Source organism: Sciurus vulgaris (genome assembly GCF_902686455.1).
Source record: "Sciurus vulgaris genome assembly, chromosome: 16".
Taxonomy (NCBI): Eukaryota; Metazoa; Chordata; class Mammalia; order Rodentia; family Sciuridae; genus Sciurus; species Sciurus vulgaris.
In genome coordinates, this window is record NC_136477.1 from 27,534,365 (window position 1) to 27,552,975 (window position 18,611).

The 18,611-nt window shown below is 45.5% G+C and overlaps 2 protein-coding genes and 1 pseudogene across 6 annotated transcripts in view; 2 read left to right on the forward strand and 1 right to left on the reverse strand.

The window, feature by feature from the left end:
* CTDSPL (CTD small phosphatase like) overlaps window positions 1-187 on the reverse strand; it is a 109,459-nt gene extending 109,272 nt beyond the window's left edge. For all 4 annotated transcript variants that reach the window (XM_079116260.1, XM_079116263.1, XM_079116259.1 and 1 more), the window contains exon 1: window positions 1-187. In XM_079116260.1, coding sequence (XP_078972386.1) covers window positions 1-79 — 79 coding nt within the window. In that variant the 5' untranslated portion in view covers window positions 80-187.
* On the forward strand, window positions 78-14,510 carry LOC306647144 (uncharacterized protein; the record flags this gene model as incomplete). Its single annotated transcript, XM_079116160.1, has 2 exons — window positions 78-590; window positions 11,258-14,510. The coding sequence occupies 2 exons, from the start codon at window positions 78-80 to the stop codon at window positions 11,288-11,290; spliced, it is 546 nt and encodes a 181-aa protein (XP_078972286.1). The 3' UTR covers window positions 11,291-14,510.
* Window positions 14,017-18,611, forward strand: part of LOC306647145 (small ribosomal subunit protein uS19-like) — an 18,458-nt pseudogene continuing 13,863 nt past the window's right edge. The window contains exon 1 of the transcript in view: window positions 14,017-14,039. The product of the transcript in view is annotated as a small ribosomal subunit protein uS19-like (transcript). The remainder of the gene's footprint in view (window positions 14,040-18,611) is intronic.

Below are 18,611 nucleotides of genomic sequence, written 5' to 3' on the forward strand. Positions count from 1 at the left end.
CTTTCTCGCCCGCGCCAGGCGCCCGGCCCTCGTCCTCCTTGGGGTTGGTCACCTGGGTGATGATGGCCGGGCCGTCCATGGGTGCGCGGCGCGGCGGTCGCCCGCAGGCCCGGCCCCCCGCAAGCCAGGCGCGCGGGGGCGCGGCGCGGGGGGCGCGCGGGGGCGCGGCGCGGGGGGGCGCTCGCCGCCGCCGCCGCCGCCTGGGCGCGCCCGCCGCCCGGCCCCGCGCTCTGAGAGAGGCGGCCGGGGCCCGCGCCCCAGCTCCCGCCGCCGCCGCCGCCGCCGCCGCTGGGCTTGAGCGGCCGCCGCCTCGTCACCATGAACCCCGGAGCCGCGCCCGGGAGAGCCGCGCACGAGGAGGCGGAGCGGGAGGCCCGGCGCCGCGGGAAGCAGGAGCGGGCGGGCAGCCGAGAGGGAAGGAGCGAGCGAGGAGCGAGGGCGGGCGGGAGGGAGGGAACGAGGGAGGAAGGGAGGGAAGGAAGGAGGGCGGGCGGGTGGGTGTGTCCCGGCCCGGGGACCGGCCTCCGCCGCCGCCGCCGGCGCTGCCCGCCCGCCCGGGGGGAGAGGGGCGCGGGGCCGAGACGCGGGCGGTGAGTGGAGGCGGGAGGGGGCATCCGCGCGCAGGGGGTGGGGTCTGGGGCAGATGGGTGGGGCGCAGGCTTGGGGTGAGGGGGTGTCCGAGGGGCTTTGGGGCGGGTTCGGGGACCTGGGTAAAGGAGTGGGGTGAGGGCTGGGGGATGAGGCTGGGGCAGATGCGTGGGACGAGGGGTGTGGGGGTGGACGAGCAGAGGCCCGCCAGTGTGTGGGTGGCCTTCGGCGCGGTGTGGGCGCCCAGGGCTGAGGCGGAATCGCGAGGAGGCAGGAGCGAGGGACCCGAGAAAGGGTGTTTGCCCGGAATCTGGTAGACGTGTGGGATCGGTAGGGGATGGGTGAGGGGCGTCCTGGCACCGTAACCGACAGGCCAGGTGTGTAGGCGCGGAGGCCGGGGCTGCAAGGCGGTGGTCCTTTACACCCAGGCGGCCCGCAGAGGGGTGCGAGTGGAACTCTGGGACGATGAACCGCAGGGGAGTGCGGGGAAGTTTCGGAGAGACCCGGGGGTGACATGGGGTGGCGGAAGGGTCCCCGGATGAGAGGGCAAGGAATGGTCCGCCGGGGAGTCTGCAGACGCGGCGTGGGGCGTGTGGCGCCGACAAAACCTTCATTAGCACTAGAGCCAATCCAGCTTGCGGGGCGGCAGGTCTTCGAGGACCGACCTTCTGGCACGTGGGGGTGTCGACACCAAGGAGGCCCGGGCAACGGGCATTTCCGGATCATCCGTAGCTAGGGGATCAGGGGGCCTTGACATGGGCTAAGGAGTGAAAAGGGCCTCTGGTGGACCGCCCTGAGCAAGGACAGTGCATGTGCTGGGAAGCCGGCCATGGTCAGGCTCGGGGCGACGGCCAGAAAGTGGATTTGACGGGAAAGCGCCCCCTCCGCCTTGGAGAGTCTTGTCCCTTTGGCACCGGTGCATTTTCCGTCCAACTTGCAGGCCACACTCGCGGCCCAGTAAGCCAGTGGGCGGGGCAGTGCCGCAGGAGGGCGGGCTGGTGTGTGGGGGTGCTTTCTCCGCCAATCAAGAGAGCTTGGGCGGGCCGGCGGAGCGTGACGTAGATGGGCGGGGCTGAGTGGGCGGCCTGGCAGAGAACTCCCGACCTCCGCCCGCTGCCTTGGGCGCGCGATTTGGGCCTTGCAGGCAAGTCGCAGCTGAACCCCTAGGCTTCCAGGAGGCAAGAATGAGAGGACCTTTCTAAATATTCCGCATCCCTTGAGCCTGGATCTGGATGCAGTCAGGTCGCATGCTCCCCCGGGGGACCAGGGAACCTTCCCAAAGTTTTAAAGAACACTTCTTAAGCGATTCTGCTGGAGGTCAGTCCAAAGACCTCACTGGGCTCTCTGGAAAGAGACCTGGGCCAGGGCTGCAGAGATTAGGCAGGTAGGGAAGCACTTAAGTGGACATGCGGTAAAAGGTTAGATAAGAGGTGGGCATTTTGCCCTCAAATCCAAGACCACAAGTGGCATTGTGCTAGGAGATGGGGATGGGGGTGTGGTTGCCAACTTCCCTTGAGGTATGCTAACCCAGGAGTAACTAACAAAGGACAACTTTGGAACCCCAGTGAATAGCCTAGGGCAGCTGAGCCAAGAAGATTGAAGTGCCCTTTTGGTTAGGGAGGCAAACCTAGGTGTAAGTAGACCAGGCTCCAGGGCATGACCTCTCTAACCTTCCCAAGTACAGACTGGATTAGGGCCAGGGCACGCAGGACTTCCCTGGTCCCAGCTTTTGATACTCTTCACGTTTGTTGAGGGTATGCTGGCCATGTGGCCTGGTGAACTCAAATGCTCTCTGGATTCAATTGGAAAAGACTACTGAATTCTAAGGAGTCAGAAGGGGATCTTACAGAGATAGGTGTTTGGGGAGGGTCTGGGGATACTGTTGTGCAAGTTTTGGTAAATCACCACAGAGATCTGCAGCTCTGCTGTCTGGTTGATGAAGCATTCCAAATAGTCCATCAGGAAGAGTCAGTTGACGGGAACACTGGGACTCACAACTCACAGGGATAAGGCTGTTATTCCTTTGGAGGCAGATGGGTGAAGGTCCTTCCAAAGGTTCTGTTCACTTTACTAAGGATAGGAAGGAACTCAACACGCCGGTGTGCAGGGCCGCAGGAAGTGATTTTCACATTGGAGTATTTATGATTTGGCCTCTTCTGTAGCAGTGACTGCAGGACCCTCAAGTAACAATTTTCCCTTACCTGCAACCTCCACCATTCTCAGCTTCCTGAGACCACCTCCCAAAAAACCCAAACCTTCGTCTCAAGCTCATGCAGGAACACAACTTTCTGTCTTTTTAAGCCCTTGTTCCTTTACATATACTTCATTTAAAATTTCAATTTATTTATTTTATAAATCTTAATAGAAATCAAAGAAAAATATCACCCCAACCTTACCCTATCCTCAAGTCAATCTTTATTTTCCTTCATTTCCCCTGTCCTTATCTGTATGTTGATTAAATTTTTATGTAACTATAAAAAGTGCTTACAATTGTAAGGTTAGCATTTTTCCATATGGTGACATAATCATTGTGTCATAAATGATTGCATAATACCTTACTAAAAGGGCCTTAGATAACCCACTATCTTGGTTTTACAAATGAGGAAAACATAAAATTTATTGGGACAACTTGATTACCCATGAAGAGAAAATATGTCTTCACTGTAGTTGTTACTCTATATTCAAGATCAATCAAATAATTAAATATAAAAAATTAGCAAATATACCAGAACGAATTTAAGTAAGTTCTTTTTTATCTTGGATGGGAAATAAAGACCTAAGAGTGATAAAAATTCCAGAAACTTCAAAGGATAAGATTGACAATTTGGCTACATTTGTTCATTCAACAAACATTTATTGAATGCCTTTGTGTGCTAGGTTCTATTCTAGATACTGATGATCTCAGCATTGTCCAAAATGAGAATTAAGGAATTGAGCTCATTCTCTCACACAAGTCAGTCATGGCCAAGGATCATGGGGGACCTTAAGCCTCCAGGCATTTGAGGGCTGTCTGGGAATTTGAGTAAAGTGGCCCCAGCAACCAGAGGACAGCTGGGTGACAGCTATTGGAGGTCAACACATAATAAGCCCCAGAGAGAGAGACCTAGAAACAGTAAAAAGGATCCAAGGGATCTGGACAGATCACCAAAGTGTTGGTGAAAGTCATGATTCCCAGACTCCCATCATGCAATGTCCTTGTACCACCTGTACAAGGACAGGTTTAATGTTTAACTTAATTTTTATTTAAATATATTTTTAAGCTGAAAACTAGTAGATAAGATTTTTTTTTTTTTAAAAAAAAGCAAATGGAAAATATAGGAAGGACCATAACCCTAGAAAGAAAGTACTGCAATGAGTGGCATAGCAGAGATTGGGATGCCAAGGGCAGGGGAACATGAGGCTAGGGCTGGTGAACCTGATTCCAAGGGGCCAAAGATAGGAAGAGATAGGAAGGTGAAACATATTGGTGATGGCAGCCTGGACTGGAGTCTCTTAGAGCCTGGGAGTAGAGCTCTGGTATGGGAGGGGATAGGTAGACTATTAAAGTAGAGATAAGACTATTGTGGGGTACTAGGGTGAGGAGTAAGTGAGGTTGCCCCTGAGGAAAGAACAATGGATATTGGGATCAAAGTCTGAAATGGCTGAGTTTAGGGTTTTGGTGATGGATAGGGCTCATATCAAGCAAAGCCTTATACACCAGGAAAAACATCTGGGCTTGATTTAGGGAGAGGGGGATGGAAATGACATCATCAGACATGTGTTTAGAAAATTCCTGCAGATTAACAGAGTAGGTTGGGACAATACAAGAGGCAGGGAAACATACAAGAAGATGCTGCACTAACACGTAAAGGAGATGATGGCATTTGTGGGGATGGAGAGGACTGGGTCGACTCCACATATATTTTGGAGAGAAGATGAACGAGTCTTGCTTACAAATTGGGTTTGAGGGGTGAGGGATGAGCAAGGAGGAAATGGCCTCCTGCTTTCTGGCTTGGGCACCCAGGTAGGGTTGAGGGTCCTCAGACGCTCACTGCATCTGTCACTTCCAGACTATTCCCGTCTACCCTCTATATTTGAATTTCCCCTCCATGCTGTTTCTTGATCTGCCTTGTCTCTTCTCTGTTCTGTGTGTCTGCTACTCTGTCTCTGGGTCTCGCTGGCTTAGTCTTCCCACCTCCTTTCAAGAGCTGGGCCTGAGGGCAGCAGGTCTCCTGCTGGGAAAGGAAGGAATTAGGATCTGGACAGAGACTCCGGGTGGCTAGTCAAGTGGATATATGACCAAGCCTGCCCACAGGTCTCTATCTTGGGGTCACCTTGGGACCTGAATGAGGTTTCTCCAGGCAGCAGCCCTGCTCTGCTATTGGGCACTAGGTCCAGCGTCTGCAGCCAGTCCCAGAGAGGCATGCTCTAGCCTACACAGGCCAAGCCACGCCCACACCAGGTATGCATCTGGTGCCTTCAATGTGTCGGACTTGGGCCAAATACAGTGGACAAAGCATTGTAAGGGGCCCACAGCATAGTGGAGGAGGCGGAGGAATAATCAGTGGACAGTAGCATAGAGCTCATTTATTCTCCTGGCAGTCCAGGGAGTCACCGTCTAGGAGATGATGCCAAGAGTCCTTTTCAGAGGTTTCAGTTTTCCCAGTGAGAGGACTTTTCCATCCAGGGTCCACAGAGAAGGCTGCATCAAGGAGCAGTAGGACATGATAGAGAAAGGTATTGGGGTCCCAAAGGCCTAGTTGACTTTGGATTTCACCTGCATAATAGGGAGCCACTGATGATTTCTTGAACAAGGAATAGGTAGGTACCACTTAAGAAATTAGAGCAGATTTGTGGGTTAAAGTGAAAACTCAAACCAGGTAAGCAACAGTGGGGATGCTATAAGCTCATGTGACCAAAGAATGGTTACATGCCAGGCTGGAGTGGTCTGGAAGCAGTATACCTGAAACAGGGAAGTGGAAGTCCTTGGGTGGGTGGGTGAGAAGTGAGCAATGAGTCCCAGCTGGACCAGGAATATTGAAGTGTTGCTAGGAAACCAGAGGGCATCTTATACCCCAAGACCTAGTCTTCCCACTCAGGATACCCTAGGACATCCTCCCTAAGGGGTCTCCAACAGCTGATCCTCTTGCCCTACCACCCTTGTTTCTTCAGTATCCCAATCCTTCCTTAATTCCAGCCCTCACCTTCACATATGGATTCTTTCAATCGAATGCCTATGTCCACTGATACCCGGGGCTTCCTATTTATCTTCTCCTTCTATCCTTGTCCCCAGGGATGTCATCCACTTGTTCCTGGGTCTTACTTGTGTATAGCATTCTTCCTTCCAAAAACAGGCCCTCAAATGGGTCAGTGGTCCAGCAGGTACAGCCTGCCCCCTGGTGGCTACCATGTTATAAGGTCTTTTTTTTGTGTTTAGCTGGATATGGAAAGACTTGTCTGCCTGCCAGCTCATTGGGGTAAATCATAGCCAGAATGGGTCCAGTCATATCTCCCGCTCTACCCAGCTGTCATGATCTGCCCATCTTGTCAGTTTTCCCCAAGGTTTTAATAGGAAAGTCCTTGGGAATGTGAGGGCCTGTGTGCTTGTCTGGAAGATTAGAGAGCAGGGGACCTGGAGCGATGTGCCCCACTTGGCAGCCAGTCCTGGAAGAGGGAGTTGAAAAGGAAGAGTGGATGCTGGCTGCTGGCAAAGGAGAAAAGGGCAGCCAGCCAGGACTCCTGAGCACTGAGGAAAAAGGACATTTGGTCTAAAGTTGGTAGTTACAAAGTAGGGTATTTGAGAGCAAGACACAGTCTGGTCTGAGATAGACTGAGACCTTGGGACTGAGATGGAATATTTTCAGAGTACCCAGAAACCCAAGAAGACTTGCCAGAAGATACGCCTTTCTCTTCCCACTACCTCCAAAATTCCAGACTTTCCCTACCCAGAGAACTTTTATACAAAAAGGAGCACAGCCCTGAACTCAGCCCCAGTGGCCCTGGGTTTGGGGAAGACATGCCTCAACCTGAAGCCTTGTTACAAGAGAATAACCCCCTGGGGCAGTGTAGGAAGGCCCTGTGTGTCCTCAGCCCAGGAGTGGCTTTGTCTCTTAAAAGAGCAGAGTCTTCAGTTGACTAGACCTACTGAGCCCCTTGAAGTGGGACCTCATACTTTTAAGTCCCACATGGATTGCCCCTTTAATTTCTCTTACATGTCTCAGGTAGAGGCTATCACCTGGCCAGGCTGATGGGGGCTGCTCTTGCTCGGCTAACATCTCTGGCCTCTCTTACACAGACTTCCCAGGTCCTGGGCTCTGGCTTGATCATAGGGACCCCACTTTGTTCCTGGTCTATGCCTACACAGGCTCTACTGGAGTGGAGGTAGAGAAGATATGGGCAAAGTTTGCAGCATGAGCTCTATGCTGTCCATCATCCCCAGGCTGCTGATAAAGAGTAAACATAGTACTGTGTGTGTGTGTGTGTGTGTGTGTGTGTGTGTGTGTGTGTGTGTGTTGACTCTTGTGTACAGCCCCACCTGGAAAGGCTGTTGCCTTCTCAAGTCATTTATAGTACCAGCTTTGACAGGAGGCTGCCCATGGCAGCACTTCCGGCTGGCACCATTACCATGGGTGGAGCCCTGGCCCGACAGATCTGGCCTGAGACGCAGATCTTGGCACATGCAGCTACATGCTCATTTGTACACAGACTCATTATACATGTCAGGACAAAAGGCACACGTGACAAGATCGAGTCTGCCCAGGCTGGTTTCTCTATGTTGGCTCTGCCTATTTCCCTCCCCATCTTCCCATGCAGCACACCTGACACGCACTACCCTACCCCTTAAGCTGTCCTCAAACTCAGCCTCCTGCCCTCTTGGTTTTGGACAGGCTCTCAGAGCCTCCCTCATGTGCATGATCACAAGTGAGCAAGGGCACCACTAGAGGCAATGTCTGCTTTTCACCAGGACTTCCCGAGAAGCCGGGGAGAAAGAGGGCTAGGCCTCTGGGGATGTCCCCTTCCTGCCTGCCCACTTTCTCTCACATGCCACAATCCTGTGGTTTCCCCCAACACACACACACTCAGGTACCCCTGTGTACACTGTCCATCTACCCCACACATTCTGCTATACTTGATTTTTAGATGGGGCTCTTAATCCCAGTGAATACCAGTGTGGCTCAGATCTTACCGTGGCCACGGGAGGTGTTCCCTGTGATCCACATCTGAGTATTGGCTGAAAGGGGTAAATAAAGAGGTATATAGGGATGCAGAATTGAGGAGGCTCTATCTTTGTTGAAACAGGCAACAGGCAAGCAGTTTCCTCTCCTGGACCTTGCTTCTCCAGGCAGGATCATGCAGATGATGGTCTATTGCCCAGAGGCCTATGGGAATAATGTAAAACAGAAGAGGGAACCTGTCCTGCTTTGAACTTGGAGATGGGACCAAGGAAGTAAAATTCATGGACATTCTAGAACCATTCGAAATTATTTTTAGGCTGGATATGGTGGCACATGCCTTAATCCCAGCAACTCAGGAGTTTGAGGCAGGAGGATTGCTAGTTCAAAGCCAGCTTCAGCAATATAGCGAGGCCCTAAGCAACTTAGTGAGACCCTGTCCCAGAAAATAAAAAGGGCTGTAGATGTAGCTCAATGATTAAACACCCCTGGGTTCAATTCCTGGTACCAAAAATATATATGTGTATATATTTTTGAAAAATTTAAAAACAATATTTTGGAGAAATGAAGATACTAGCCACCTGGATTTGGCTAAACCTTGAGAGTTCCCAAAGCTTTTTAATGTTCATAGTAAGTCCCTGGTGGCTTTTGGTAAGAGAAATAAAGGGGGGTGTGGCATCCATCTGCCAGCTTATTGTACACCAAGCTCTGGCTGGATACCGTGGTGTTCCAAAAGGTGAGAGGCCTCCTTGGCTGCAAGGAATAGAGACTCTCAGGGAAGGACTCATATGAGGGTCCTGCAACTGAGGTCTCTGCCCATCCAAGCCCCCCACCCCCAGCAACCCAGCTCAGACCATGTAGAAACTCACTACCTGTCAAGCTTCAGGATGACCACATAGCTGAGCTCTAGAAACTGGGTCATTCAGGGCCAGGGCCACTCCAGACCAAAACTCCTGGTACTCCAGACAAGTCATTTGTCATGAATGTTACACAGCTGCATCTCCCATCACTGCTTCTCTTTTGGTCTGACCATTTATCTTCCTGTTAGCAGCTCAGTAATTTTCCTACTTTAAATTCTGGAGAGAAAGAGAAAAAAAGTAGTTTGGCTAAGTTCATTACCATTTTTCAAGTTATCATAGATGTGCAAAAAATTATCCCAAAACTTAGCGCCTTAAAAAAAGCAAGACTATTTATATGCCTATGAGCTTGCAATTTGGGCTGGGCTTGGTGGGGATAGCTCATCCTGTTCACCTGTGATCCTGGGGGGCTGAGTGCTGGAATCATCTGAAGCCTTACTTTCTCACAAGCTACAGTTGATGCTGGCTCTTGGCTGAGACCTTTGGATGTTGGCTGGGGCACCTACAAATGATTCTTTTTAGCCCAGTCTTGTTTTCCATATGCTGGTGTTTTAACATCTTGCAAGTCTTGCTGACCTTGGACATACTATCCCTTCCAGACATGATTCCTGACAAACACCTCACCTGTGAGGGAGTCTTTCACATGAAAAACAACCAATCCAGTGCTCACACTGAAACCACCTCCTTTATCAAGCATTTCTGTTCCAGGGACCCCTATTTTCTTGTCCTAGACACCCAGGACTGGATACCAGACAATTTGGGACAACCCCTATACCCCAGAGCTGCTGAAATGATTGAAACTTGCAGATCCTGAATCTGTGTACCCTCTCTCACCTGTTCCCTTCAGTAGAAACTGCAACAAAGTCTCTTTCCCTGGTTTCCTTCTCTCCTCTGGCTTCTGGACCAATCCTGACACTTCCTTCCGAGGAGGTCCCCATGGTATGGTATACCCTCTTCTTTCAGGATCCATGTGTGTAACATTCTGTCTTTTCAGTGTCTTCTGCTCCCCTGTTGTCTTCACCAGATCTGAATAATAACACACACTGTATTTTTAAATAGTGGTTTCTCCGGTGGCCTGAGCCTCCTCATGACATGATGGTGAGTTTCAAGGTGGGTGTCCTCTAAGCAAGAGTCCCAAGTGGCAGCTATATCACATTGTATAATCAAGGCTCAGAAATTACTCAGTGTCATTTCTGTTGCATTCTGTTCATCAAAGCAATCACAAAGTCCTACCTAGGTTCAGGGGGAGGAGAAATAGCCTGCACCTCCTGAAGGGGCGTGGTGCATGTTGGAAGAGCATGTTCATTGAAATACTGTGGTCAGTTCTGGAAAACACAGTCTAGTTGTCCACTGTCATCCTCTCTGAGCAGAGCTCTTCAGGCCAGCCCATCTCAGAGATCACTGGCCAGTTGATGATTGGGCTGTTTACAAATTAGGTGTCTAATCTGATCCCCAGTGTTGCTCTAAGACATGACCAAGAGGGGCTCATTCAAGCCCTTGTCCAGCTGTCCTCTTCTTCATGAGATGAGGAATTTACAGGATACAATGTGAAGTTTGTGCAACCACCAGTTCTGTTACAGATCGTACTTTGGGTACCCAGTCCTAGAAGCTCCTATCCAAACAGCTCTGAACCCACTTTTAAGAATGAGAGGAGTCTCTTCATCAGATCTGTTTCTTGAGGGCAAACCATACTATGGTAAGGAGAGGTGAGAGGGTGGTTAGTCTCAGGGTGGAGTGGGGTGAGGATGCAGCTTCAACATACCTACTATGGAAGAGCCTGCCTGTGTGAGCATAGACCACACACGTCAGGGAGAGGGGAGGCAGGTGGCAAACCAGGAGCTGGACCTGCTGTCTCTATGCTGTCTCCATGCAGCACTCCAAGAAATCTCATCATTTTCAATTTGAACCTGGTCTCTCAGCCACATTAGACTAGATGTGGGGGGAGGGGGGGGACCAAATCACTTTGTTCTCTTGTGCCACAAATGACAGAGGTAGTCCAATCAGCATGGTCCAGTCAGCTGTGGGGAAATAGGTGTTGAGAGGATGCCTGCCACCCGGTTTTGGATAGATCCTAAGGCAGCTGGAGATATATAAAACTCTGTCATGGGACTCAGTCTTCAGGACCCCTCCGTGAGACAGAGATGAATAATGACATTTTACAGATGAGGACATAGGCTTAGCAAGCTTAAGTAGCTTGCTCAGTCACGCAGCGAGCGTGGAGATGAGACAGCAATGACTGCCCTCCTATCTGGGCCTCCTTTCTGTCCAGGTAGCACCTACTCAAGATTACAGGCAGGTCTCTGGCTGGGAGATCTTCCAGATCTTGCCTCTCAGCTCCTGCCACTATTGTACATTGTGTTTAAAGTAGGATGGCTTGGAAAAGAATCCTACTAGATTTATTTGAAGAAGGGATGGCATTGACAAAAGTCTAGAAAATTACTCTGGGATAAACATAAAATGTAACACCCCTCAAACCGAGTGGAGATATGTTTATTTGGGGTGAATCGCACATGGTTGGGCTAAGATGGGTACTTTTTCTGCATTCTGAAAAAAGTAGGCCTGAGACCCAGAATCTAGTATATATGTGCTCACTGGGCCTCCATTTCCTCAGGAAGCAAAACTCACAACTCTAGACCGCCTATCTGTTGAACTTTTTTCCAGATAAATATGAAGAGAGATCTGACAAGAGATTAAGACAGACTCAAAGTCATATCCATTGTGCTTCTCAGTTCTTTGCATCTGTCTTTCTCTCTATCAGGAAGGCCCTTTCCTGCCTCCCAAGGCCTGGATCATCAGCCTCCTACACTGAGTTTAATAATCCTGGTCTGTCCTCCCCTTGGACTTTAAGCTTGTTAATAAGCAGGAAAGAGTGATTGAAGGCTGGGAAGGGGGAGTAGCATGAACGTCCCCTAGATCAGTCTGCAAACTGATTTAACACCTCCTGGCTCTGGCAAATTGGGCTGCATGGGCAGAAGTAACCATCTCAAGCAGCACAAGGGCCCTGAAGGAGGCCCTGCTATTCACCTGGGTTTTCCTTCCTATTCTGAAAGGCTTAATATGCCAAGAACTACATTTCCCTTTTCAATAATGAAAACCACTTTCCTTCATAACTTCATTCATTCACTTTATAAGTTAAAGTTTCTTTTTCCCCTTTATTTACATAAACATTTTTTTTCTTCAACAATGGAGCTCTGAAAGATTAGGAGATACCCCTCTAACACTGTGTGTGTCTGAGACCAGAAACCAGGAGGACAGATTGCTTGCACCTTTCCAAGACAGCTAATGAAATGCAGGCCTTCCGCGGGGGAAGACTGTCTGGACCGCAGCCGCTTGTTTTCATCCCTGAGGACTGGAGCAGCCTTCAGATTTCAACTGCTTTATTGTCAAATTGATTATTTATATAAGAGCTGTCTCTGCTTCCTCATTGATGCTAGGCTAGTTTAAAAGTTCCAGATGCAGCAAAGCATGCCCTAGCAACAGTTATTATCAGCAAGACTGCTTCAGATCAAATCAAGAAAACAGCTTGAAACCAGAGACTGCAACTGAAGTGAAATCCGGCCCAGCAGCTGTGCTAGTGGCAGACACAATTTGTTGTTGTTCTTGTCGTTTTTGCCTGTAAGGTGCAGACTCTCACAATGTTTTGTTGTCATGGTTCTTTGTTGTCTGTTTGCAGTGCTGGGATAGAACCCAGAGCCTGCACGCTAGGCATGCACGCTACCCCAGAGCCACGCCCCTTGCCCCTTTTAAAAAAATAATAATAATTACAGACCAATGGAAACATTATGAAAATAAAGAATTCCTATAAACTTCAACTGGATTCCCCAAATATCAATTTTTATTCCCTCAGATTATTAGACTGAATATAAGCTGTGGACTTATCCTAAATACTTCACATTTTCCTAAAAAACAAAAATAGCCTTTTCTATAACCACAATACAATGATCAAATCAGGAAGATGCAGTTTGATTATCTAATCTATAGATCATATTCCCATTTCACCAATTGACCTACTCTGTTCCTTAAAGCAATAGAGAAAATTTATTTTTTCTGGTTTAGGATCCAATGAGAGATTATGCCACCAATTCTCTTTGGTGTCTTTTAGTCTGTATTTATTATTATTATTATTTTTGTCTTCATGATTTTGACAGTCTTCAAAACTAGAAGCTAGTTATTTTGTAGAATATCCTTTGGTATGGGTTTGTCCATTGTTTCCTTACAATGAGATTGAGGTTGTGCATTTGGGCACAGACACTCGATAAGTGGTATGTCATCCTCACCAGTATGTGATCTGAGAGGCACAAGTGTAGCTGTGTGGCACTATTGGTAATAATAAACTTTGATCACTTGGTTAAGGCAATGTCTAAGGTTTCTACACTGCAAATTCTGTCCCTTTGTATTCTTTCCTTTGTAGCTAAAAGGCATTTTATAGGCATGGGGGAGGTACTTGAGATCACATAAATATCTTTTTTTTTTTTTTTTGCGGTACTGGGGGGATCGAACCCAGGGCCTTGAGCTTACAAGGCAAACACTCTACCAACTGAGCTATCTCCCCAGCCCCCATATAAATATCGTTATTCTCATCATTTTTGCTTGAATCAGGTATTGTTACCAGATTGACCCAGTTTGGTCAGAGAAGTTGGATCAACTTGGCTTTTGAAGGCTTTTGGAATATCCCCTTTCTTCTTTGAGTTCTTCCTTACTCTCTGCTATGAGATGCTCCAAGCTCATATTGTCCTTTCCTTGCACTAACCCTGAAATCAGTCATCTCTCCAAGGAACCCTGGTTCTGTTTGGTGGAGAATGGTATTTAGAAACTAAGATCTGGATACTGGATGTGCTCATTGCTACTGCAGTATCATTGATTCTAGGCTCACTTGATAGACACAGCTATGAAAATTTATATATCATCTATCTGTATAAACACATCTATCTGTCTACATCTCTATTAACCAATCATCTATCTATACTCAGCCTACTAAACCATGAATTTATAAAGACACCTCAAACTCCTATTCAAAAAACCACGAGATTCCTTACAGCTACTCCTTTTACCATATTTGTAACTCCTTTCTGACAGTGATCCCATTATCTATGGTATATTATGTACACATGTACATATACTCAGTCATACAAAGTCCAGAAAGTAGCTTCAGAATTGCTAACCCATTCCACTACATAACAAAAACAAATCCCAAGAAACTCAACTTGCCTTTTGTCAGAACAATGTATTCAATGTTTTTTGGTTTCAATCTTCCACCGCTAAATTTGGGTAACTTTTTTCTGTTTATATTCTACTTTAGTCCTCCCCCTATCCTGTTGATGATTAATTTTTAGGTAATACCAACATGGCTCTGTGAAGAGAACTACACAGAAAGGTATAACCAGAGAAGTGTTGCCCTTATACCTCAGCCTCCACCCGACATGCTTCTGCCCGACCACTTCAGGTAACCAGTCTCAGTGTCTGATTTATCTTTCCTATTTTTTATTTTGTTGTTGCTGTTCTTATTTCTCACAGTAAAGGTAGCATACAATGCAACTTGTGCATCTTTCACTTAACAATATAGCCTGCAAATCACTCCATTTTAGTTCAGAGGGATTTTCTTTCTCTCTCTCTCTCTCTCTCTCTCTCTCTCTCTCTCTCTCTCTCTCTCTCTCTCTCTCTCTCTTTCCCATTGCATAGTACATACTCCAGTGTGTGGATTTACCATAGTTTATTCAGCCACCCTTCCATGTATGACATTTAGTTTGTTTATCATGTTTTGCATAAAAAACAACACTGCAGTAACTACTTTCTGTGTTGTTGGAAGAAGATCTTAAGGGTAAACTTCTGGATAAATGGGTCAAAAGGTCAACACCTGTGTCTTTGCTAGGAACTGCATTTCCTCCAGACAGGTTCTATGGAGTGGCATTTCCACCAGCCTGGTTACCAATAGAATGTGTTGTTATATTAAAATTTTGGCCAATTTCCTAGGAAAAAGTGACATCTCAGCATAGTTTAAATTTGCATTTCTCTTGTAATGTGAGTCAAACCTTTCTAAAATATAGGTGTAAGCCTACTTTAATCTTTTTTAGTGAACTACTTATTCATGTTCTTTGCCCATTATTCTATTCTTTTTAAAAATCTCGCCTGTCCCATTTTTGAAAGTTTTTTTCTATAGTAAAGATTCTGGTCCTTTATCTCTGACACAGACAGAAAATATTTCCTCCAATTTGTCATTTCACTTTTGATTTTGTATATGGTGTATTTTGCCAAGAAAAATGTGATTTACTTTTTGTAGTTAATCTAATCTGTTCTTTTATTGCTACTAGATTTTGATTCATAATTAGAAAGCCTTTCTCTATACCCAGATTTTGCAGAAATCCATCCATGTTTTTTTTTCTAGTACTTGTATGTTTTTTCTTTTACAGTTACGTCTCTGTTCCATTTGGAGTTTATTCTCTTATAAGGTATGAGGTATGAATCTGGTTTTGTCTGTTCCATGGCTACACTGTCCCAGCACACTTATTAGAATCAGTCTTAGACATTGCTACCTTTATTGTATGGTACTGTTCCATATGTACTTGGGTTGATCTCCAGACTTCTTATTTTGTTCTGCTGTTCTCTATATTGATGAACCAATACCATACCATTTTAATTATAAAGGGATAATAATATGTGGTATGAAACTCCACATCATGTACAACCAGAAGAATGGGTTAGAGTAAGTTATACTCCACGTATGCATAATATGTCAAAACACACTCTACTGTCATGTATATCTAAAAAGAACAAATAAAAATAACTAGTCTCCACTTGTCTATGCTATTTTAAAGAGTAACTTGTCTTTGAAGGATTTTTAAATTAATTTCCAACATTTAAAATGGGAGAGACATCACATGAAAATCTGGTTTTACTTGAAAATTGAGAAGATCAATCAACACAGGCCTTTTCTCTCCACAGGACCTAATAGTGTAGAGCCAGTAACTGCTACAGCCCTCACATGGGCCTTGTGTCTCCTGTCCCTCTGACTTCTCACCCTGACCCTCACATACTTAAGGTCCCTCATGGCATCTGAGTTGGTGACTCTGCCTTTAGATGATCAGGAGAGAATATCCCATGCCCTTCTTTAGTCCTCCATCTTTTTGTCTCACAATATGAAAGCTAGAAGGGGATTTGTATATGTTCACAGTTCCATCTCCAGGGCCTAAGAAGAGGGCATCCCCATGACCATAGTTGGCACTAGGTCAGTATGTGTTCAATGAATCAAAGTTTATAGATAGGAAACAAGGAATGGTCCAAATGTACTCTATACCTATAAAGTCATTGGAAATGTTTCAATAGAACCAGAACACTATAGGTGGGAGTGAGTTGGTATAGCCCTTAGAGAGGGCAACTTGGCATCATCTGTCAAAATTACAAATGTATCAACCAATTGTCTTCCCAGTTCCATTTCTAGCAATTTGTCCTGAACTATGTTTGCACTCAGGCAAAATGACAATGTACAGGATTAGTTATTGAAGTGGTAAGAAAAGATTGGAAAGAACATAAATTTCCCTCAAAAGGAGGCTGATTGCATAAATTATGGTTTATCCACATATTAGAAAAATAAAATATTATAGTTGTGAAAAAGAATGAGTATGCTTCCTATGAACTAAGAGGGGAAAAACACAAAGTACAGAAGAGTAGGCACCATAGGCTATTTTTGTGTATAAAGTGAAAACAAACAAAAAGATCCATGTCATATTTGTTTGTAAGTACATAAAGAAAATCTGGATGCACTCATAGGAAACAATAGAGAGAGCTGTGGGCATGGCTCAGTAGTCGAGTGCCTACTTAGCATACATGAGACCCTGGGCACAAGGATCAGCACCCCCTTGAAAAGGAAACAATAGGGAGAAAGGATGATGACGGATATGGGCAGGGGGCAGAATTCCAGCTCTCACTCTTTCTGTGGTTCTGAGGAGGAGGCTTTAAGCCAAATATATATATATATACACACACACACACACAAACACACATATGTATAAATACAAATACACACAACTATAATAACAACCGTTAAACTAAAGTGACACCTGAAGAAGCCATCAAACCCTGGGGAGCACAACTATCCAATCCATCCAGGACACTACAGACAATTGGATGATGGAGGAGACTCCAGATTCCTCACTGGAATGCTCATCCACTCGTGCTAGAAGATGATATACTATGCTTGCTAATTCTTTCTGGACAGAAAAGACAATGAAATATGTTTCCACTCCAATTATCTTACATCGGATGATCCCAGAGAGCACTTTACAAATTGACAGTTAATAAACCACTTCACCCAGTGGAGAGAGAGAACAGATTCCAAGATGGAATGGTGATACCCAGGCCACAGGGGATGGCCCTCTAGATGCTTCATGATAATAAAATGAAATATCCCAGCTAGTGAAAACTGCACTGGGAATTCAGCAAGGAAATAATTTATCAAGGAACTATATAGTTCTGGAATGATAGAAAGCAAGATTTCCTAAACTATTGAGATAAAAATTCAAGAAACCTAAAGAGCATATGTTGTATGCAGTCTAGCACGTGGCATACGATGAATGTAAAACAAATAAAAAAAGAAAATTTATTGAACAGAGTGCTGTTGCTCAAATAAATTAAATAGATGAATCTGTCTTAGTTGTAGCATATATGAAAATATTTTAAATTGAAAGGCCCAGAGAATAATTAGAATAAATACTGTGACAGATAATGTGGATCGGTCTGTGTCTCAATAACTTCTGTCCTTTAGAAATTTATAATTAAATATTTTTCTGGGATTGTAATAGTTTGGTGTTACTAGCTTTTGAAAAAAAATTCTTAAATGCCATGCCAAACCCTTGAAGATGTCTGGTAAAAACAAATGTTAATATTTTTGGTAGGCAAAATCTTGGCATTTTAATTCATTATGTCACATCTTAAGGTCATATTGTCAAAGTAAAATATTTACATACAATCAAAAGTATTTTAAATGGATAGGCTCAGAGCACATGGATAAACATCCATACACACACGAACATAGATGTGTGAAGGAATATGCATTAAGCACAACAAGAACATAAACAGCTTAGAATCAAAGTACATCTTTGCTGCTTCATAAGGTGTGTTTAAAATTAACATTTTTAAAGTAGTTGCAACAAAATTGTAGAGAAAAATGCTACTAAAAGGTACCCATTAATTTAAGGCATTTTGCCCATTGTTACAAGCTGATTAAGAGTGAATCTCCTTGACAGTGATAAAATGTGGGGGGAGGGAGTGAGGAAAATAGGTTTCACAATGGTATGTAGAGAATGGACCCTTTTCAGAATGGATGGTGCCCTATGCTTCATCATAATCCTGCATTTCTCAAGAGATTTGCAACTTGAAATGAATGCCCCATTTTAAAGTTGCTTTTGTAAGTTCACGGTTGAAGTGTTTTGTTCTTTTAAAAGATACTTCCTGATAGTAGAGTGGAACAGACTTATTACCTCATGTACGTGTATGACTGCATGACCGATGTGATCCTACAATGTCTACAATCAGAAAAATGAGAGATCACACTCTATGTATGATCTATCAAAATGTATAAATGCATCCTACTGTCATGTACAGCTAATTAGAATAAAATTTTAAAAATTATATAAAAAGATGCTTGCTTTCTTTTCTTTTCCCATTGCTACCATTAATTTAGTAAATTTCATTTTCTTGATTATTGTCCCTTAGCATTACTTCACTGAAGTTTTAGAAAGTTAACCCATTACGTCCCCCATCCTATATGTAGCACACCTATAAAAACATATAAAAATTTATAGGAGACCTATAAAATTGTTCAATTTGAGGTTTTACTGGTGGCCTATATATAGGATGATAATGGAACATAAGGGAAAAGTTCTGTTACCGTACACACCCAACATATTCTCACACTTGGCAAGCAGTTGGAAAAACTGCACTGATACGTCCTGGCCACCAGGGGACAGCTGGTAGCCAGATTATTTTATTGATGAGGCGTTGCATTTGAACTGCTTTTGAA